This window comes from Lissotriton helveticus, chromosome 10 (assembly GCF_964261635.1).
Source record: "Lissotriton helveticus chromosome 10, aLisHel1.1, whole genome shotgun sequence".
In the NCBI taxonomy this organism is placed as follows: Eukaryota; Metazoa; Chordata; class Amphibia; order Caudata; family Salamandridae; genus Lissotriton; species Lissotriton helveticus.
In genome coordinates this window covers 1,120,840,933-1,120,864,362 of record NC_136071.1, presented here as the reverse complement: position 1 = coordinate 1,120,864,362, position 23,430 = coordinate 1,120,840,933, and the positions used below count along the sequence as shown (strand labels likewise).

Below are 23,430 nucleotides of genomic sequence, written 5' to 3'. Positions count from 1 at the left end.
GCTTTGCCGTCTGTTGTGTTTTTTACTCATTGGCTGCATTTTATTATATATGTTGTTTAGAAAAACGAGTACCTGGTTTCAGTATAAAAGTTTGCTGCGGATGCATTTTCGTTTTTATCATTTTCTTGTACTCTGTAAGCACTTGAAATACCATGAAAGACTCCTCCAGAGTGTCCAGATAGATTTTAATGTTTTTCTAAAGTCGAGGAAGTCGAGGAAGAAGAAACTGCACTGAGAATAATCATTTTCCCGTTAACCGCATGCGCGCTAGCGGTTTTCCTGCTGCGCGCTGCGATTTAAAAAAAACCTGCGTTACATGACGAGCTCAGCTCGTCATCCGCGTAGCGCAGGTTACGCCCATGACGAGCTGAGCTCGTCATGAGCGTAGAAGGGGTTAAAAACCACTGTGGAGGGAAGAGGAGCTACGAGGACTGGCAAAGAGAGAGAAAACACCAAATAAGCAGAGAAAAACCACTGAGGAACACCGAAGGTGAGCAGACTGACGTGGGCAGAGAATAAACAAGCATTGGCAAAGCCAACAGGTCTTTCTTCTGCAAGAGCTATTGGCTTTGTCAATGTGTTTTAGCCATGTTGCACACCAGCGTGGCTGCTGTTCATCATGGCTAAACATTTGTGACGTAGAGGAGAGTAGCGTAAAGTGTTGTGGCATGGAGTGTAATAGAATGGAATGTAGTATAGTGGAATGGAGTGTAAAAGTAAAGTCCACATTTGTAAAGCGCACAATCACCCGTAAGGGTCTCTAGGCGCTGGGGGGCCGTCGGGAAGATTAAGCGAGCTATTGCCCAGAGTCACATGGTGCTGGGCTAACCTGCCGCGGGAGCCGGGGATCGAACCGTGGTCCCCAGATTCCAGCGTCAGTCGCCCTGGCCGCGGCGCCACACCTCTCCCACTTCACTAATTAGAGTGGAGTAGAGGAGCACAGAGTCGAGTAGAGTTGAATAGTGTAGTGTAGAGTATAACAGAGTGGCATAGTGTGAGGTGAAGTTAAGTGGCATAGAGGAGAGAGAAGTGAATTGTCATAGAGTGCAGGGTTGTGGAGTGGTGTAGAGTGTTGTGGAGTACAGTGGAAAAGCTTATACTGAGTGTTGTCGAGTGCACTTTTAAACTGGAGTGGCATAGAGTGGAGTAAAGTGTCAGAGTGGGGTGACAGAGTGAAGGGGCATTAATTGGCATAGCATAGAGTAAAGTGTCTCAGAGTGGAATAAAGTGTCGTCAAGGATAGTGAAGTGCTACAGAGTGGAGTGCCTAGAGTGGAATGGAGTGTTGTAGCATAGAGTGGAGTAAAGTGTCACAGTGTGAAGTGGCGTAGCGTGAAGTAATAAAGTGCCATACTGTGGCCAGTAACCGAGAAGATACTGCCACGAAATTCGCTGATTGGATGGTACAGATTGGAAAATGGATGTCTCAGAACTACCTTAAATTGAACTCAAACAAAACACGAGGTATTGCTGTTTAGCTAAGACTCGTTACAACACTTATTCCTGTCCCTAAAGCAAAAAACCTAGGAGTTGTCTTTGATATTAACCTCTCTTTTGAGAGACATATCAACACTATTACATCAGGATCTTTTTACTTCATCAAAATGCTGAGGAAAATGTTACAGTTCGTTCCGACCGATCTAAGGAAAGGCGTAGTGTCCACTCTCATTACATACTACTGTAATGCAGTCTTCATCAATATAAAAAAAAGAGACTTACAAAAAATGCAAAAACATCAGAACGCGACAGCACAACTTCTTATGGGAATGCCCAAATTTAATTCTGTCTCCCAAGGTCTTGCACAGCTTTATTGTTTGACGGTGAAGAATAGAATTTAATTCAAGGCACTCTTTACTGCCTTTAAAACACTTGATGGGATGGGACCAAAATATCTCAGACATCGCTTTAAATGGTACCTGCTCAACAGAATTCTCAGCTCGAAACTGAGTGGTCCCCAAATTAAAAAATTCAAAGGGGTGGGGGTCAGGCGCTTCATTGCCTGCAGCACCAAACTGGAAATCTTAAAGAAAATCTGAGATGCTCTGTTTTCGGAATGCTCTTAAAACTTGCCTCTTTAATAAATCACATTTTGAATTATCTCTGACTCTTTCTGAAGGATCAGGATTTATCTCTCAGAGCTTTGGCCCCTGACCACCTCAGGGTAGTTGCGCGCTCTATAAACTACATTTTTATTTCATAGAGAGGAGTGACACAGAGTGGCATAGAGGGGATTGGCATAAAGTGGCTTACAGTGGAGTGACATGCAGTGGCCTGGAGTGGAGTAGCGTAGAGTAGAGTGAACTGGTGTAGAGTGGGGTAGAGCAGAGTGGAGAGGCGTGGCTTAAGAGTATTGTGGCATAGAGTAGAATGGAATAGAGAAGAGAGAAATAAAGGTGGGAACATTTTGCCATGGCAATGTGGAAGCAGACCAAATAGTCCTTTAAGGAACTGAGGCTCTCCAACAATGAGGAACTTGTCCAAGATACAGTAGAGGCCCAGCGAGATCATGGACTGGACATCAAGGACAAGGCATACACTGAGCCATGGGGAGAAGAGGCTCACAAAAAGCCACAACGGGACATAGAAACCCCCCAAAGCACAAGCACAAAAATACTCTAGGGTCTAACGTTTGGGCTCGAAGTTTCAGAAATCAATCTTGATAATAAAACATAAGGTAATCAAAGGTAAAATGAAATCAAAAGCACTTCAAGGGTCGAAGACAAAAGACAGCCTCGAGGGCAAACCTCCCACCCCCCCAACTCCGTTTTGAAAGGGGATCAGAATGGGGTGAGGAAAAAGGAGTACTTGTAATAAATGGTAGAGGCGATGATGACGTCGAACAGTGGACACTTAATATCGAATGGACAAAAAGGAGGTGCGAAGCCTAAATGGAGATGGTGTTGTAAAAAAAGGGATGTTGACGACTCCCTCAAGAGGTTTCGAATACAACAAAAAACAATAAGTGAAACAAGAGACAGGCTGAACTGAAACCGCCCTTAACTCCTGTACTTCAAGAGGCAGAACAGTAAGAGTTCTGTCAGTCAGATGGCATATATACATCTTTAAACCCATAGTTGACACATCACAGGAACAAGAGATATGGGACGACTTAGACAGAGATATGCCTAAGGAAGATTTCCATGCAGAACCCTCTAGGCCTTCACCACCTAATTAACTATCAATATATAATTCACTCTCTAAAAGAGCAGCAGACAGCTAAGTAGCATACCTAGGGTATGAGCAGGCAGAGGCATGGTTCCTATTTGAAACAACACTATAAGCGCAAAGGAAAAGACTGTTTTTTTTGCCCCTGCAACCCAGCATTATAGATCAGGACAAAGAAGCTTTCAAGGAGCCAGCATGCATAAAACTTGTGACACTCACTGTTGAGAAAAATACAAGCCCTCAGGGCCCTATATTTATGTATTAATTGATTGACTAAATTATAGTTTCAATGGCCAGGAAAGGGCCAACGCTCCCTCGTCCATCAGCCACCACCAGACAAACTGAGAATAGAAATGGTAGGCTGAAATATAGAAAGATCAGCTGCTACACATTGGAGGATCACAAACACCAGTGCTTTATTAAATAGGTTTGGCAATAACAGGAGCAGGAAATAGAGGGGTTAATGGAACTTCTCCCAGATGAATATAGGAAAAGGGTCAAAGGGATAATCTAATAGGGCAAAATGATAGCCAACGCTTGCCTCATATCACCCTGAACACAGCTGATACTGCAAACGGGTAACACTGCACAAGTACCACACTCATAAGACATGCTTGGCCTAGGGTCTCGCCTTTGGGCAAGAAGTGCAAGACTCTGTGATTAACATGGCCTTCACAGAGGAGAGCTTGTTTGAGTCTGCTGTGGATGAGTCTCTACAACAAAGGAAGGACAACAACACTCTCAAGGCCATGCGAGTCTTACAATTCTGGGGGAGACTTTAAGTGAGGCATAACTCCAATAAAGAGACCGAAGGGCAGAGGCGTTTTTCCACCCTACCCTGCTGCAGACAACACAACCGACCACGGTAGAGGGATCTGGCCTCTCATGGCAGCACCAACCAGAGGCAGTCCTTCTGAGGGGTGCAAGTGGAAAAATCAGATCCCACGAGAGTCATCAGCAACCTCTAATTGGCTGTTCAGAGAAATACTCCTTACATCTAACACCATTAGGGGTCAAATTGGAGGAATTCTCCCTGAGTAGACAGAGATCATCTTGGGCAATTTGGTGTTCAGCATAATTTAACACTGTATTGAATGGAAATGGAAGGAAAAACTCCGAATGTATAAATAAAGAAAATATTTCACAAGGAACAAGAACTCAAACTAATACAACAGGAGGTGAAAGAACTGTTACAAAGAGAGTTGAGGAGACCCAAAGATTCAAAATGACCATGCTCCAGTAGGTCATGTAGATGCTGAAGGTAGTAGACAACAAGGACATCATAAACCTGAAGGACCCCTTCTTCCATATCCCAGTGAACAGCGGGTACAAGGAATTCCTCAGGTTTGTGGCAAGCAATTCAAACAACAGTTCAAGGTGCTTCCCTTTGGGATAAAATCAGCACCGAAGTTTAATGCCTTTGATGAAGCGAGATTTTAAATTAAATTTGTTTTAGCTCGCAAAGTTAAACTTCCATAACAAAATAATTGAATTAACATGTGTGGAGTGAATATTTTTAACCAACCTAGATTAAACTGCTAATCATGATACATGGGGACTAATATGTGTGCCAATATATGTGCTTTATGTTGCAAAAGCTTGTTTGTGGAAAATAATAAACTAATTTTGTCTATTGTTATGTCAGAATTAAATGCGGCTGTTTTAATTAATGGCATGTGCTTATTTTCGTGTGCTCATGTTTTGTCTTTTCGTCTTTGTGTGGCTTAATCTGTTTGTTGCTAAAATGCTTTGGCTAGGTAACATTTATTAATGGGTTAATAATTAGCAAAGTTGGGTGGGTAACAGAACGAATTCTATTTCTTTCATAAATTGATGTCTTGTGTTTGTTTATACATTAGTTTTACGAATGGGCCTAAGAAAATGGCTGGCAGTGCTACAGTCTATGAAACTTGACCAGAGTAAAGTCTTCACTCATGCGCAGACGAAAGAGTCTTTTTTGCTGAACAAACAACGTTTAATGCAGTAACAATTGTGGTCGAGTCGAATGTGTTCTTGTAGTCATAGCCAAGGACAGGATGCTGTATGGCCTGCCAAGATTAGGAAGTGTAAAGATTCTCCCTGGGAAAAAGTATCTTTTTGAGGAAGCAAAAAGGATGGTGAAACTAAGAACAATAAGGGCTATGATGAGGCCCCGGACTGGGTCAGGAGAGCATGACCTAACTGTGGACTGACATGGCTCAGCCAATTGAAAGTTTGGATTGACAGCAAAAATGTGCGATAAAGATACTTTAGTTAGTCAGAAAAGGTATAAAAACTGTCCCCATGGGAGGGAGGGGGTTCTTCGTTCTTCGCTCTTCTCACTTTCCGAATCCAGTCTGGTGTGACGTGCTGACGGACTCTTTGGAGCACGTAAGGATCAATAGGGTTAAATGACTTTTACCTTTTATTCTTTTAGGTGAAGTGAGTTTTAGACAGGGAAAATAGGGCTTAGGTGATGGAAAACTGTTTATTCTTCTTTAAACATGCTATTTGGTTTTGCTTGAAACTGACAGACTAATTTGCAATTCCTCAAACAATGCTGCTTAAATAAAGTTTCCAAATAAAATGCACTTTCTTTGAATAAATAGCTAATAAATAAGATTTTTGAAAAAACAAGCTGGCCTTGTTATTTCACAGTATTGTTACCATCAGCAGATCCATTTGCCTAATTGACTTAATTAAATGCAAAGTTTTACAAAAACCATGGTGAAATCATTATACTGCAGATGTATATAAATGTATATATATTTTGTGAATAGGTTTTATTAATTCGGTCACATGATTCAGTTGCCCAAAAATATGTCCCGTTAGTTTATGGGCCTTGTGAGTGTTTTATGATTAATGGTGAGTATTGTGGAGTTGGGTAGCGTTGTTATGACATATTTTCAAAAGGGCCGCTGGATCACCTTGCAGTGGTGTAGCTCACTTTAGAAGTCATAGCAGATACATGTGTACCCCGCGCCAGAACCCCTGGACCCCGCGCACCCCACCGCACCATACCCAGCCTCAGCTACGATGCCAACTCTCTCCACGCTCTCAACACCGGCCGAGACCAACGCTGCAACCAGGCCGCCCCGAAACGCACCCACGGACCCTTTTCCTGCCGCAGCTTCACCTGCGACAGAACCACCAAACCATCAAGGACCAGACCCAACCACCTCCGCTGCATACTCCTCAACACCCGCTCCGCTCGCAGACACGCCATCGAGCTCTGGGACCTGCTCGACGCCACTGCCCCGGACGTAACCTTCCTGACCGAGACGTGGTGGAACGACTCCTCTGCACCAAACATCGCCATTGCCATCCCAGACGGCTACAAGATCACCCGCAGGGACCGTGCCAACGGCATCGGAGGAGGAATTGCCATCGTCCACAAGTCCACCCTCAAGGTAACCACCCACGCAGACGACACCATCAACGCCGCCGAACACCTGCACTTCCGGATCCACACCGACCCCAACACCACCCTCAGAGGAACGCTCGTCTACAGACACCCCAGGCCCAGTTCAGCGACTCCATCGCCGACCTCGCCAGCACCCACGCACTCGCCTCCACGGACTACATCCTCCTCGGGGACCTGAACTTCCACCTCGAGAACAACAATGACGTCAACTCCACCAGGCTGATCGGCAACCTCGCCAACCTCGGCCTCAGACAACTCGTCACTGCACCCACCCACGCCGCCGGCCACACACTGGATGCCGTCTTTTCCACAAGCACCCACGTCGCCTTCGACCACACCACCGAACCCCACTGGACCGACCGCCGCTGCATTCACTTCACCTTCAAAAAACCAACCACGCACCACCGCACCCAACAGCTGCCTCGCCGCGGCTGGAGCAAAGTCACCGAAGACCAGCTGCTCACCACCCTCTCCCAGAACCCAACCACCGAGCCCACTAACCCAGACGCCGCAGCCCGCAACCTCAGACGGTGGATCGACGCCTGTGCCAACACCCTTGCCCCACTGAAGAAACCCGCCCACAGCCACGCCGGCAAGAGAGTCACCTGGTTCACCGTCGACCTCCTGGCCTCCAAGCGCGCATGCCGGAAACTGGAGAAGAAATGGCCACGAACGTACACCGGACAACCACGCAGCCCACAAGGACGCCACCCGCAGACACCACCACCTCATCAGATCAGCCAAGATGCCCTCCTTCAAAGACCGCCTGGATAACAATGCACACGACAGCAAAGAGCTCTTCCGCATCGTTAAAGAACTATCCAACCCCAGTGCCAACACCAACGACATCCAGACCTCACAGGAACTGTGCGACTCAATGACCATCTTCTTCCACCACAAGATCGCTGACATCCACGACAGTTTCAACACCACGACCGACCCGACCACGCCAGACTCCACCCCTCCTCCGAACACCAACCGCCTTACCTCCTGGTCCAACGTCAGTGACGGCGAGACACGTAAGGTCATGAACTCCATCCACTCAGGATCTCTGACAGACCTGTGCCCACACCACATATTCAACAAGGCAGACGCAGCCATCGCCCCCCAACTACGGAAGGTCATCAACATCTCCTTCGAAACAGCGACATTCCCGGAAAGCTGGAAGCATGCCGAATTCAACGCCCTCCTCAAGAAGCCCAAGGCGGACCCCAAGGACCTCAAGAACGTCCGGCACATCTCCCTGCTCCCGTTCCCGGCGAAGGTCATCGAGAAAATCGTCAACATGCAACTGACCCGCCTCCTCGAAGACAACAACATCCTGGACCCGTCCCAATCCGGATTCAGACGAAACCACAGCACCGAAACTGACCTCATCGCCGCCACAGACGACATTAGTCGCCAATTAGACAACGGCAAAACATCAGCCCTCATCCTCCTGGACCTCTGGGCCACCTTCAACACGGTCTGCCATTGCACTCTAAAAACACGCCTCCAAGAAGCCGGTATCCAAGAGAAGGCCCTCGACTGGACCACATCCTTCCTCTCCGGCAGATCACAGAGTGTCCGCCTCCCAGCCTTCCGATCCGATGCCACCGACATCATCTGCGGCATCCCCCATGGCTCATCCCTCAGCCCAACGCTGTTCAACATCTACAAGGCCCCCCTCGCACAAGTGGCCCGCCACCACAACCTCAACATCATCTCCTACGCCGACGACACTCAGCTCATCCTCTCCCTCACCAAGGACCCACGCACCGCCAAAACCAACATCCACGACGGAAGGAAGGCCCTCGCCGACTGGATGGGGAGCAGCCCTCTGAAACTGAACTCGGACAAGACGGAGGTCCTTATCCTCGGACCCAACCCCTCGGCCTGGGACGACTCCTGGTGGCTGGCCACTCTCGGGTCAGCACCGACACCCACCGACCTTGCGCGCAATCTAGGATTCATCCTCGACTCCTCCTCTCCATGTCCAAACAGGTCAACGCCGTCTCCTCCTCCTGCTACAACACCCTCCTCACGCTTCGCAGTATCTACAAGTGGATCCCGACCGAAACAAGAAGAACGGTGACACAGGCCCTCGTCAGCAGCAGGCTGGACTACGGCAACGCACTCTACGCCGGAATCCCAGCCAAACACCTACGACTACTACAGCGCATCCAAAATGCCTCCGCCCGACTGATCGTCAACATCGCCCGCCGCAGCCACATCACCCCCCCCACCTGACTAACCTACACTGGCTCCCCATCGACAAGAGGATCACATTCAAACTCCTCAGCCACGCACACAAAGCACTGTACAACACCGGACCAGCCTACCTGAACAGCAGACTCAGCTTCCACACCCTCACCCGCCAGCTCCACTCCGCCAGCCTCGCCCTCGCCGCCGTCCCCCGCATCCAACGAACAACCTCCGGCGGCATATCCTTCTCCTACCTCGCCGCCAAGACCTGGAACACCCTACCTACCCACCTACGGCAGACCGAAGACCTACTCGCCTTTAGAAGACTCCTCACGAGCAGTAGCGAACCCCCACCCCCCTCAGCGCCTTGAGACTCTCACAGGTGAGTAGCGCACTTTACAAATACCATGATTGATTGATTGATTGATTGTCTAGATGAACGGATGGCAAAGATAAGATAAATGAGGAAATGTACGAGTGGTTTCTGTGATTGAGATCAATGACAAAGCAATTGGGAGTAAGGGCTTCTTGTACACTACTAACCCAATACTCCAGATTACATGAGACCAATTCAAAAATGGTTACAGACTCAATGGTCACGGACAACGGGGGTGAGGAGGATCTAGTGGTTGTTTCAGAAAAGGTGCAAAAAGAAATACTATGCTGGAACGTTCAGAATGCTCAATAGGCAGATTATCTAAACCACTGTCTCCCATCTGTGACCAACAGATGCATCACACAGTTTAGGGTCCACACATGGTGCAGCTAGGCATCAGAGGGCAATTAAACCCTGGGGAAGAGGTGAAACACATAAATATGCTGGAAGTCAGGACAGTGTTACTATCACTGAAAGCATTCTGCATACTGCTCTTTTTCTGTAGGGCTTAGAATCCATTGTGAGAGGATGAAGAGGATGTAATGATGGGTGTGGGGCTAATAAGGATTTTCCAGTTAGAGTTATCACAGAAAACCTCTCCTCAGGAGAATAGGGGCCCGATGTAGGTAAAACGCATTTACCGATTTTAAAATACCGATCCGTACCGAATCGGTATTTCAAAATCGGAAAATGATATGTAGGAAATAATCATCGGAAAAATACCGAATCGGTAGCATTCGGTATCGAGAGTCGATACGTACCGATTCGCCAACTACCGAATCGGTATAGGCCGGGTCGGACAAGTCCGAATCGGGAAAAAAAAAATGCGGAACCAACCGAATCGGTAAACGCCGATTCGGAACAATAAATACGCCCCATGGGCCGAAAGGCCAATAGGAAGGCATTATACATTCCGAATCGGTATTTACCGAACACATTCGGAAAATACCGATTCGGAAAATACCGATTCGGAGAATGCCGTTTTGCCGAGCTGGTTGAGTGACACTGAAGACATCAGCCAATGAGCTGTAAGCACCCTCCCCCACAGGGTGTGGCAACCCAGGCAGGTGCAACTCATCAGAACATTCTGGAAAGCTGCATGAGTTGAGCAGACACAGAGAGAGCAGCATTGTGAGCAGGATCCCTGAGAGACATGGACACCAGCACAGAGAGCCAGAAGGCAGGGCGGAAGCGCAATCCTAAATTCAGCACCATGGAGCTACAAACTTTGGTGGAGGAGGTGGTGAGGGTGCACACCCAGCTATATGGCAGGCAGTCCCTGACTGTCCCGGAGAGCACCAAGAGGAGGCTGTGGCTCGACATCGGGGAGAAAGTCAATGCAGTTGGTGTCACCCACAGGAGCCTAGACGACCTCAAGAAGAGGTTTTATGACATCCGTGGCGTGACCAAGCGCAAACTGGCCGACCTGCACAAGCAGGCTGGACTCACTGGAGGAGGAACAAACCGTGCGCCACCCCTCACTCAGCTGGAGGAACTAGTGGCGACGACCATCGAGAGGGCCAGTGTCGTGGGCATTGGGGACCTGGATAGCTCATCCCGAGCTACAGCTACAGGTAAGAAGCATGCGCAACTTGACACACCATACCAGACACCTCCCCTACAGACCCAATGCACAGCCAAACCCCAGGCCAGTACAGCTAGCAACAGACATGAGCAATGCATCGTGCTAAATGTACTCAGCAAAAGTTACCAATAATGCCACAGCAGAAGCATGAGATAAATAACTGTAATACAGCATCAACGTGTTTGTAATGAGATGTGCAATGCTTTAATAGTTGTGACTGGAACACATTAGCACCCACTTGACAAATGCTTCTTTGTACCTAGGGGCACCATCAGGCGGGGGAGCAGCATCAGCTCCAGCACCAACAGCCAGTGCGGCAGTGGCAAGCACCAGTGCAGCAGCACAGGAGGAGGAGGACAACAGCTGTGCCCTGGCAAATGAGGAGGACACAGGACATTCCCTCACAACTCCACACTCCCCCCGACTGTCTCAGTCTCAGTCGCCCTCATTGGTATTCTCCCCGGACAACACACCACCACAGAGCCACCCTGCACCTGCCACTTCCCCGGCCCGGAGGAGAATAGTGGCTCCATTAGTCATCATGGAGGGGGCAGCGGGTCAGGCTCCTGCACAAGACCCCGTGACACCAGCGACACCAGAGCACACACAGCAGGGCAGCAGGATTCCACGTAGGCCACGTGCTACCAGCAGCCCAATACCAGCACCGGGAGGCAGCGTCTTCGCAGGGCTGGAGACCAGCATGGTCACAATTCAGAGGATGCAGGCGAAATCCATCCTGGCCTGCCATCGCCAGTTGCGCCTGCACAACCTGCAGATGGGTGAGATGACACAGGGCTTCAAGACCTTCGTTGACAGCAACAAGGACATAGCAACATCAATTGGCCGAATGACCACTGCCATCACCCAGCTCTGCACCAGGTTGGATGACCATGAGCTGAGTCGTCGCAGGGATGCAAGAGTCACGAACAGGTCACTCACCCGCCTTGCGGCTGCGACTGCACAGTCATGCCAACGTGGGGCAAACATGGAGGCCAGCCTCACACAGTCCATGTCCGAGGTCACTAGGGGCATGGGCCGTATAACAACAGCCATGGAGACACTACTCATCTCCAACACCGCAGTGAATCCCGTCCTGGGCGAGGCTGGGGACAGCAGCAGCCGCAGCAGCCCGGCCAGCACTGCGTCAGAGCCGCGCCGGAGCACCAGACGCTCAGCTGAGGCTGCAGGGCATTCTGAAGGGGGTGAGGTTCATCCCAGTGGGCCTGCTAAGCGCAGCAAAAAATAGGACTGCCACTGCGGGTGAGGCAACCCGGACATTGGACATTCCTACCCCTTGTTGTTTAACTTTTCTTTTGTTGCACATCAGTGCAGTAACGTTGATGCAACATTATTAAATTTAATTTCTGAACACATACATTGACCTGTTTGTGCATCTGTACTCACTCAGAAATAGTTGTCTGTGATCTCCTGACGCCTGTATCTGCCGTCAGATGGTGCAGAGACTCCAGCAGGTAGTGGTAGTGGGACAGCATTGTCATCATCAGGGTCCTCGTAGTCGGATAACTCTACCTCAGTGCCTTTCCTGACTGCAAGGTTGTGCAACATTGCACACACAGCAATAATCTTGCAGCAGGTGATGGGGGTGTATTGTCTTGCACCTCCGCTCTTGTGCAGACATCTGAACCTGCTCTTCCAGATGCCAAAGGTCCTTTCCACTACGTTCCTCGTGCTTTTGTGTGCACGGTTGTACCTCCTTTGGCTGGGTGTTGAGGGGTTGAGGTAAGGTGTGAGAATGAACGAGCGTAGGGCATATGCACTGTCGCCTGGAAGGAGAAGGGGTAACATTACTCACATGCATACATGTATTACACACTGCAATTTTGGTAATGGGGGTCTGACACTGTGTCTTACCTAGGAGGTATCCTTCGCCAAATTCCCCTGCCATCAGCCGTGCATAAATCCCGCTACTCTGGAAGATATAGGAGTCATGGGTACTCCCCGGAAACTTTGCAACCAGGTCAGTGATCACACACTTGGCATTGCATATCACTTGCACATTTATGGTGTGCCGTGACTTCCGATTGCGGTATACGTATTCGGTGTCAGCAGGGGGGCAAATCGGTATGTGTGTGCCATCTATGCAGCCAATGATGTGGGGGAATCTTGCCATCTGATAGAATTCAGCTTTTGTCTGTGCCAGTTCTGCATGGGTGGAAGGGAAGGAGATGTAGTGGGCCATCCTCTGGATCATGGCATCAAGGAACTTGTGGAAGAACCTTGACAGGCTGCTCTGGGTCACCCCTCCTGCCACAGCAACTACACTTTGATAGCTGCCAGACGCCAGAAGATGTAGGCAGCATAGCACCTGCACCTGCACAGGGATTGCATGTGCCCTTGGGGTGGGGTGCTGCAACAGGGGTTGGAGGTCCCTGATGAGGTCTCTGATGGTGTCTGCCTCCAGCCTGTACCTCTGTAGGATCTCTGGATCTGTCAGCATGCACAGGGTCACCCTCTGCCTGTACACCTGCTCCTGTCTCAGCCATTCCCTCTCACCTTCCTGCTGTAGCCGTAGCCGTCTAGCTATGACATAGAAAGCTGCCATGTTGCAAGTAGAACTGCATTTTGGGTCTTTTTTTATAGGTTGCACCTGGTTACCACCTGATTCAAATCCATGGTAATTTCCGAGTCAGAAATACCGATTTTAGAGCAAAATCGGTATTTCTGTGCTTACCTACATCTCAATCTTAGGGTTTTCGCATGGAATCGGATTTTCACCGATTCGGAATATATACCAATTCGGCGATTTTACCGAATCGGAAAGTCACCGAGTCGGTCGGATTCCGAATCGGGAAAAAGTAGTAATCGGAATAAATCTCCGAATCGGTAGATTACCTAATCGGAGATTTTTTCCGATTCCTACATTTTTCCGATTCGGAATCCGACCGACTCGGTGATTTTCCGAATCGGTAAAATCGCCGATTTCGCAGGATTTCGGCCTCCTACATCCCGTTGTCTGTATTCCGATCGGTAACGGCCGAAAATACCGATTTTCGGCCGTTACCGACCGACCTACATCGGGCCCTAAATGCCTTATTTAGATTTGGGTGGAAGAAGGACATGCACTAAAATGTGATTGGTGTCCAACCTATTTGAAGTGCCACTGACATCAGTGGACATTTAATACTGTAACGGGGCATTTGGCGACTTTTAGGAAGATGTCCCACATCCGCCCAACTCTAAATAAGTTCCTAAGTGATTAAGGGAAAAAGAGAGTAAGAGAAGAGGGAAGAAAGACAATTTAAAGTTGCTAGTAGCTTCAGGCAGTGCTGAAAAAAGCGAAAAGCTTACCATTTGAACTTGAGCAAGTGCTGATGGATGACTTCTGCCCTAACAGTAGTTATATAGCTGGTTAGTAATTTTATGTTCAATTAAAAAAATACAGTTAAAGGTTAGTTATGGTTCAGCAAATGCTCTCCTATAAAAACTCCTCACATCTAATGGCATTCTAGTGTGAAATAGACCTATTAATGTCAACTAAATATTTATAACCCATTGAAACATTTCAGCACAGGAATGCAAAAGAGAGGGTACTCAAACTTTCCTTATATGATCACATTTATTGCAACTGAATTTTAATGTGCAAAAACGTATGTTTTTTCTGCAGTCGATAAAATAGGTGATGGTCAGAACCGGCAAAGACATAGTAGGGGAGAGTGAATACATACATAGGTACATTTATGATTCATTAGTTAGCGCACCATAGCTAAAATATTGTGAATCACCTATAGTGGTTGTTAACTTTCACAACCAACCTGGTGGTAGTTGTACAAGCACTTTGCTGGACATCTGGGCGTGGATGCCATTGGGGGTGTCGGTCACTTTGGTTGGTGTGACGGATGGAGGGGGAGAAACACTCGCCAGTCAAAGATGGCGACGCCTGTGTTCCAGGCTTCCAAAGACAATATGGCGACTCCAGTTACTAGTCCTCATGGTAATAAGGTGCAGTTGTGAGAAAAGCCTATCAAATCTGGACCAGAGTAAATGGATGGCGGTCGCTCTCCTGCCCGCTGAGGAAAATACAAAATAAAATGATAAGCAGATGATGAGTCTTCGGGTTGAGGCCATCATTACGACAGCAGAAGGGAGGAGAAGGGCGAGGAGTAATGGGCACTGCTGTCAGTGCTCATGTCAGTTTGGCCAGCCGTCTTAGTACGGCCAAGCCAACTTTCGGACTGACATCTCTCCAATCCGGCAGTGTTGCTGGGTGGAGAACAACGTGGTACAAAAGGGGATGGTGATGGACGGAGCATCTGATCCAAACACTCACACCCAGTCAAAAGATCTAGGTTTAATCCATCACCGTTCTTTAGCCCACTCTGCCACCCCAGTTCAGACATAGCCATATGCAAATCAGTCTGACCCTGTGCCTCATGGGAACAGTCCAGAAAAGGGGGTGGTGATGAACAGAGTGTCTGAATTAAGCAGACCACTCTTACCCAGTCCAAAGATCAGGGCTTGATCCATCACCGTTATTTAGCTCTCTGCCCCATCCCAGCTCAGAACCTGGCTATATGCAAATTAGTCTGTCCCTGGCCCAGTGCATCATGGGAACAGGGCAGACCAAACTACCAAGCCAATTCTTCACCAGAAAGGAGACAAGCTACCGGGGACCGGTTTCTGGCATTTCAGCCTCGTCGGCCCGGCTTGCTTGAATCCTGATGGAGCAGTGAGCAAGGGACTCATGTCTGAGTATACCCTGCCACACCTATAGTGGCCAAAAATGATTCAGAAAAGGGGGTGGTGATGAACAAAGTGTCTGAATTAAGCAGACCACTCTTACCCAGTCCAAAGATCAGGGCTTGATCCATCACCGTTATTTAGCTCACTGCCCCATCCCAGCTCAGAACCTGGCTATATGCAAATTAGTCTGTCCCTGGCCCAGTGCATCATGGGAACAGTCCAGCCCGAACTGACAAGCCATGCTTTCCCTGGACCGGAAACAAGCTTCCTAGGACTGGTTTCTGGCATTTCAGCCATCTTCAGCCAGGCTTGCTTGAATCCAGTGGCAAAGTGAGCAAGGGACTCACGTCTGAGCATACCCTGCCAACTTATGGCGAACAAAGCGGTACAAAAGGGGGTGGTGATGGACGGAGCATCTGAACCAATCAAACACTCGCACCCAGTCAAAAGATCTGGGTTTAATCCATTACTGTTCTTTAGCCCACTCTGCCCCCCAGTTCAGACATGGCCATATGCAAATCAGTCTGACCCTGTGCCTCATGGGAACAGTCCAGCCCGAACTGCTAAGCAATTCCTTCCCTGGACCGGAAACAAGCTTCCTAGGACCAGTTTCTGGCATTTCAGCCGTCTTCAGCCAGGCTTGCTTGAATCCAGTGGCAAAGTGAGCAAGGGACTTGCGTCTGAGCATACCCTGCTAACTTATGGCGAACAAAGCGGTACCAAAGGGGGTGGTGATGGACGGAGCATCAACAGCAGGCACAAGCTCCAGCCCCTGATGGAGCACAAAACCAGCCCGCTCTTCCCAATACCGACGCTGCTCTTACCATGAGAGCAGCATCTAGATTGGCCATAGGAGAACCTGGGAGCCTCAGCCTGTGATAAGAGGAACAGAAGAGCAACGAGCAGAAGGGCAGAGACCGGCAGGTAAGTCTGTTTTCTGTCCACCACTTTTAGCCAACACCAGCCACCACTGAACAAGGAAAACTTGCATTTGTGATTGAGAGGAGTTAAATGCTCGCACTTGTGAGGGTGTGGAAAAGACTCCGCAGGAGGTGCCAGGGGCAGCTCGGGAGCCACGAGGAAGGGAGAGAAACTCCCCACTCAAAGATAATGGTGTCTTCTACGTTTCCTGGCTGTGGCTTCCCAAGACAATATGGCAGCCATGCGCTGGGCTTCCAGTCTGCATGGGACAAGGGGCAGCACCAGGCGGAGCCTGCCCAATTCTGAGCTGGTTAAAGGAAGGTCCGTTTCTGCAATTGTGTGGAATAATTCTACATGTCCGGCATCCCAAGTATTAGAAACTTTGCTTGATAATCCTTCTTTAGCACACATAAAGTGGACCTTGAATCCCAGTAGTGCTATTTCTGACCAAACATGGTCTAGTTTTCTTGCACGTTTCAAAATCAGGTGGGGGGGACTGAATGTACAGTGATGAAAGCGCAGGGTGGCCTTGACGCAAGCTTCACAGCTGATGCCATTTTCCTTGAATTAAACAAGCTCTGGGATGACAGACCTCCATAGGTGCCCCCCTTTTTAAGAGGAGAAACGATAGAGAACCAGGCATGAGTATGTCCGTTTTCCCCTACTGTTGCTGCTTCTTGGTGATGGGTAAAATGAGCTTCCCAAAGTGGAGATAGCCAATGAAATTGATGGGGTGTGTGACCAGATAGACAAAGTCTACAGGTGAGGAACCGGTGTCGTCCTCCTCGAATTTCCACCTCCTGCACTGTGCTTGAAGCGGAGCCTTGGACAAACTGATAGTAGCCCATTCGATCAGCGCTGAGTGATGTGCTCATGCAGTGATGGAAGCATGTAAGTGCAAGTACTTACTGACCGCACTAGATGGCATGTTTGTTTACCATTGTATTTGCTCTAATGACCCCTAACAGCACCAATCTAGAATGTAGTGCAAGAATTTGGCGACAATTTTTATATGTAATTGTTTGGAAAATGCAATAAACACATTTAAAACAAGCACTGGCAAAGTCAATAGGTCTGAAGTTGGTAAGGTGGTCTGTGGTGAGGTTTTTCTTTTATTTTTATTGCAAACACATTCGCCCCAAAAGATAATAAAAAAAAATAGAAAACATGTGTGGGGGCAATAGGCTTGCTATAGAAGTTTTAGAATTTTTTTTTAATTAACCATCACGTATAATTTAGTAGAACAGAACGGATGCTTATTAGGTGGCAGGTGAACTTGGAATGGTAATCAAAACCCTTTCAGTTTTAATGCACAGGAATGATTTACCAAAATAAAAAATGATATGAAATGGAAAGAAAAAAACATTGCAAAAGTAAAGTAATGGATCACCTGTCTTGAAGTCCATTTCATTTTAGGCGGGTGCACCCCAGTGACCAGGTTCAATGCTGTAAGTCACAGTGCAAGAGAACCAATGGCTGATCTGAATTGACCCACAGCCGCAGACTGCGTGCTGTGTTGCGTGGAAGCTACATTTCAATGTTGTTGAACAGGTAGATGGATAAAGTGGGCTGACCAAAGACCACTGTAGGTAGTTGTGTTTATTTATGATTATGCTTTACATGAAGGCATTGAACCTAGGAAAAGCCGCCTCTAGGCCAGACCTAAAAATGTTTCCAAGTCGTGTGTTAATCTAGAGACTATTCTATGTCCTTTTTGCCCATTATTAGACCTTTTTCCTTATCCCTTTTCCTTTTTTCGTAAATGGCTGAACGAGGGAATTGAATTATACATAGATTTATAATATTATGTTTTCTTTCCCACATTGTTCATTCCGGTGTGCTATGATCCAAAAAGTGCACGAGCTGGACTTGGAGTATGATGTATATCTTATGTGAAAAACAAAAGAGGAGAGCTCTGCAAGAGATATAAGATCTTTAAATAATAATGGATTAAAATTTAATTCAATGCTAAAGATGATATACACACACACATATGTAAATATATATATATATATATACACATATCTTATAAAAATGAATTGTATGTATATAATATATTTGAAAGATTAAATGTTATGGAGAATTTGGGAACCTTTCTCTGATGTTCAAAGATAATGTCTTACCCATATAAACGTTATTAAAAAAAAAAAACATTTTTTGTCTTTGCATGGCATTTAGAGCAATTTGGCTGCCCTCCCACTTTTCATGCCGCAGCTCCACAGGAAAAACTTTATTTTCCATGTCCCTGCCCAACGATTGCTGTTTTATCATAAACCACCGAATGCCAAAGACTCTTCTTGAACTGTTTCTGTGGCCACAGTTTTTTCTGTGTTTCGCGTGCTCACCAAGAAGACATTCAGATCAGTAGGCTGGATTCTAGTGATGCCCGAGTCATCTTGAAGAGCCTTTGCTTCATCCACTGTGGATCCGCTGGAAGGCTCCAAAACATCTCAGCAGCAAAGCACATCCCACATGACTGTCCTGCGATCTTCTGCAAGCGGGCTGTGGCTCGGGAAGAGACAGACCTTCGCGGTCCAAGGACCCAGCAATGGGAAGCAGTCATTAGGACCATTCCTGGGTCAGCAGCCACTTCCCCCTTAAGTATCTGTTTCATCCATTGATTGATTTAATTTTTTTCATTCAATCATCTTCTTTCCGCTCCTTCTTCAGTCTGTTCTTGTCTTTATAGTTAGTGTTTCAATCATCTATTTATCTATTAATTTTTTCCTTCCACCTTTCTTCCCTTACCCCTAACCTCACTTCTTCTTTTCTTTTTTACCGCAGTTTGTTCCCTCTCTTCCTAGCTTCATGTAATTTTCCCTACCTTAATCCAACCTTCCTTCCCTCTGTACCTCATTCCATGCTTCCATACCTCACTTCCTACCTACCTGTCTTTTTCTCGTTGTTCCGTCCATACATACTTCTTTACCTGCTTTCACAGCTTCCTCCCACCTACCTTTCGTTCTTCTTTTATTCTCTCTCTGCATTCCTCCCTTATGCCTTCCTTCCTTTCCTTCCTACTTCCCCCACCCCTTCCTACCACCAAGCTTCCTCCCTATGCCAGGCTTTGTTCTTCCTCTCGTTTTTAGTTCCATCTTTGCTTCACTTCCTTCTGATGTCTGCTCTGCCAGGTCATGAACACAGCTGACCTCAGAGCCATAGCACCTGAAGTCCAGGCGCTTTCATGTCTAGATCTGAAAATAGCGCTATCCATTTGTTTCGAATCCGACCGAAAGCACTTTGTTCAGCACCCTGGAGATGGACTTTTAAGCCGCTTTAAAAGCACTTACAGCTGCGGGCTTCCATCACACTCAGAATACCAACAAAGACAGCATTCTACGGAGTGCCTAGGGAATTGCTTGCCTTTACAACGGAAATAATATTTTTAATGTAAGATTTGGGGAGGGGAAGAAGCGGTTAATTTGCTTCGGGTGTAACTCATACACTGCACATGTCTCTAACTAAGGACAACCTTATCATGAAAGAGAGAGGAGGTACTGAAGAGAGAGAAAAAGAAGGAAAGTGGAGAGACACTGGGCGAGGAGAGATCTTAGACTAATCTTGATTTCCCCTTTTGTCTTATTATTGATATACTAGCAGCCCGTCCCGACGTTGTCCGGGTATGAAATAGAATGTGTGTAATGTGTGTATTTGGCAAGGGCAATTTATTTTAAAATCTCGTGGTAGACAACATTTTTTGTTTCATTAGAATCGGGACGGAGAAGGCCCAGCTGCAGCCCTGGTGGATATTAGCAGGCGCGTGTAATGTCGCTGAATGAGAGAGTTATCAGCTGCGGGTAAATCCGTTTAATGAGAGAGTTGAGTGACAGTGAGTAGGAGAGGCTGCAGTAATTGTCCCCGCAGACACGCTCATTTGCGTGTTCCCCCGCTTGAGGCCCAGATGCAGGCCTGTTTGATGTTAGCAGGCACGTGTTCCCCCGCTTGAGGTCCAGCGGCAGCCCTGGTTGATGTTATCAGGCACGTGTAATTAGTGTACTGATCCACCGCCTGAGCCCCGCTAGAGCCCTGGTTGATGGTAGCAGGCGCGTGTAATTTCGTTGAATGAGAGAGTTCAGTAACAGCGCGCAGGAGAGGCTGCAGTAACGTTACTTACCACGCCTCCAGCTGAAAGCGTTTGTCACGCACACGGCCAAAGCAGACTATCTTCTGATTAATTTACGACCCACATGGCATGAAGGGCGGATCGTAGCACACGACCCCAGCATTTCTTACGCCCCCAGCGTGCCCCTTGATGCGGCGCAATTGCGTTCACATGGCATGAAGGCCGGACACACGCCCCCAGCATTTCTGACGCCCCCAGCGTGCCCCTTGATGCTGCGCAGCAACGTAATTGGCGCTTGTATGTACGACTCACATGGCATGAAGGGCGGACACACGCCCTCAGCGTTTGTCACGCCCCCAGCACAAGCCCCCAGCCAACAATATAATGGCCGTACCACACGCCCCCAACGTTAGTCACGTCCCCAGCCCACGCCCACAGCACAACGCAGACACGCCCATAAGGGACTACTTTGCTGGCATGTTCTTTTACCTTTTAAATGTATATGGTGGCCGTCTGCATAGCCTATGTCCTTCTGCTGCAACTGCCCTTTCCAACGCTGTATTGGGTGTTGTAATTGGTGCTGTGGTTACTGAGATTACCCACCTCAAAGGTTTGGGCTCTCTCTTTATAATATTAGAATGGATTTTTCCACCCTGAGGTAAGGGCACTTCAGGGTCATGGTGCTGGCACCACAGCACTGGATTCAGGCTATCTTGGCTGATATGGGGTGATGCCCTGAAACCGGTCCTAGGATGCTTGTTTCCGATCCAGGGAGGACCTGGCCTGGCAGTTCAGGCTGGACTGTTCCCATTGGGCGCAGGGTCAAGACTGATTTGCATATGGCTGGGTTCAAACTGAAATGGTATGTGGTGCAAAGAAAATGATGGATTTAGGCCTAGATCTCTGAGTGGGGGTGAGTGTTTGGCTTTGTTTAGCATTCTGTCCATCAATTGTTATTTTTGCATCAGACACATCCTTTCCGCAGACTGTGGGGTCTATTGAGTGAAGTCCAGTGCTCTTCAGGTGTGGGCCGAGAACAGAAACTAGGAGATGTCTGGACGTCGATCTATATGAAATCTTATGAGGACCTCGGGTAGGAATACGACCTACACAAGTCTCAGTTCTTTCCATTTCTACAACTCAGACAAGCACTAGAAAACTACAAAGACAGAATGGACCCTATCCCATATTTTACCGCAATAGAATCCAAACTTGTACTGGAGAAAATTTGAATAGATGAGTATTTCTGTGCTGTAGCAAGCACTTGTCATTAACACCCCCAACCCCCCTGGGGCCCTCAGCGACAAGTGTGTTAGGGGCCTGGGTGATATGGATGAAGATGAATAGTTGTAAGCCAAAAACAAATAAATGAGTGTCAGCAGTCAGTCAGTCAATTTACTTTATTCGCTTCTTACACTGTAAGATCATAAAAGTACAGTAAGAAACATTTATACATGATACACATATGCATAAAAAGATAAAAACATCATAACAAACAGTTAGTAAAAGCCAGCTGATGAGAACAGTTTAGAATCCATTCTTGGGTATAGTGCAATTTCCGAATTCTTTCTGATTGGATTAAAAAGGACGCCACAGTAAAACAGACGATAGGATTAGGCAAAGATTGTAGAAAATACATTGCAACACGACATCGTTTAAAATCATATTTACGCATTAGGGGCAACATTAATCTTTTAGGTGGTTCTGCATAAAATTTGCAAAAAAAGAAGACATGTAGATTTGATTGTGCAGGAACACCATCTCAAGGACAGAATGACAATTCATTTATGGAGTAAATTCCAGCTGGATGGACCAACATACATGGTATAAAATTCAAACGAACTCTAATTAGAAAAAATCTGTGACGTGGATTTGTCACAGTAAAAATATAAGATGTTGGCCCTTCCTGTACCATTGGGCTTTCTAAATATGCTTTGACCGATACTTTTGTACAGTTTGCTTTCAATCTTGCTTCAGCACTTAATTTGAGGAAACAGGATTTTGTCTCTCTTTTTGGAAAATTCACACAGTCGCTAGGGATAGAGAATAGACGTTCGAATGCTAAAGATGAAAAAGTAGATCTAATATAGAAAATCCATGGGATCTTGTGGGCATTTTCCAGGGATAGGCAGTCTTCAATTAACTTTTGTGTGATATGGATAGAATCCCTTCTCCATATGGAATGCCACAACATTATCAGAGCCAAAGCAATTGTGTCGGTCACCTAAGGGACATCCAATTCTGCATGAGCAGTGAGACTGGAACAGCTTACGGGGAGGCCAACTCGTTTTTTCCAAAATGTGTCCTCTATAATTTGTAGGGCGGAGGGGTTAATGTAGCCCCAAATGCCTGCCCGTTGGTTGCTATCGAGACTGATTTTGCTGCGTACACTTTTTTTGCCATGGCAATGGATTTTACTCCCAATTTTTTAATAAATGAGTGTAGGGCAATAATGCTTCTCTCAAGTGATAAGCCTCTAGTAGCAAGCATATTTGACCAAGATAATTGCCTATCAAAGGTTACACCAAGGTAGGAAAAATTATCAGTATGGGCTATTGTTTGTCCTGATATGTAGAAGTTTGGACACTCCTATTTTTACGGCCTGTAATTAAAATAAAGGACTTGGCCTCATTGGTTTTTAGACCCAGTTTTGAGATATAGGATACATAAGTATCTAGTAACTTTTGAAGGGCGAGGCCTGTGCGGGCAATTACCACCGCGTCATCAGCATAAAGGAGAATCGAAATTTGCCTAGCATAGTAACAGTAAGTTTCAATTATATTAAGGACACGGAGGCGAGGATTATGCTTTTCTTTCCACACTTTATTCTTATACAACTAAACACAGCAGCCAGAAAAACACTAAAATACGTTTTTGTATCCAAACATCATTGAAAAAACATAAAGAGAAAAACAATGGAGTCTGCAAACTACAACTCCCAACAGTCCAACGGGGGATGTGTTTTCCTAGTCCTTTCACAGTGTCAGTGCTGCATAGAAAGGGCGTCCATCTTATGAAATCCCCCTCTTTCTT

General features: G+C 47.1%; 1 protein-coding gene across 1 annotated transcript; it reads left to right on the top strand.

Annotated features, from left to right (window-relative positions):
* The first annotated feature begins 10,034 nt into the window (after window positions 1-10,034).
* Window positions 10,035-21,744, top strand: LOC144784186 (uncharacterized). The gene is made up of 3 exons (XM_078662851.1): window positions 10,035-10,701; window positions 10,976-11,691; window positions 21,655-21,744. The coding sequence occupies exons 1-3, from the start codon at window positions 10,281-10,283 to the stop codon at window positions 21,742-21,744; spliced, it is 1,227 nt and encodes a 408-aa protein (XP_078518977.1). The 5' UTR covers window positions 10,035-10,280.
* The last annotated feature ends 1,686 nt before the right edge of the window (window positions 21,745-23,430 follow it).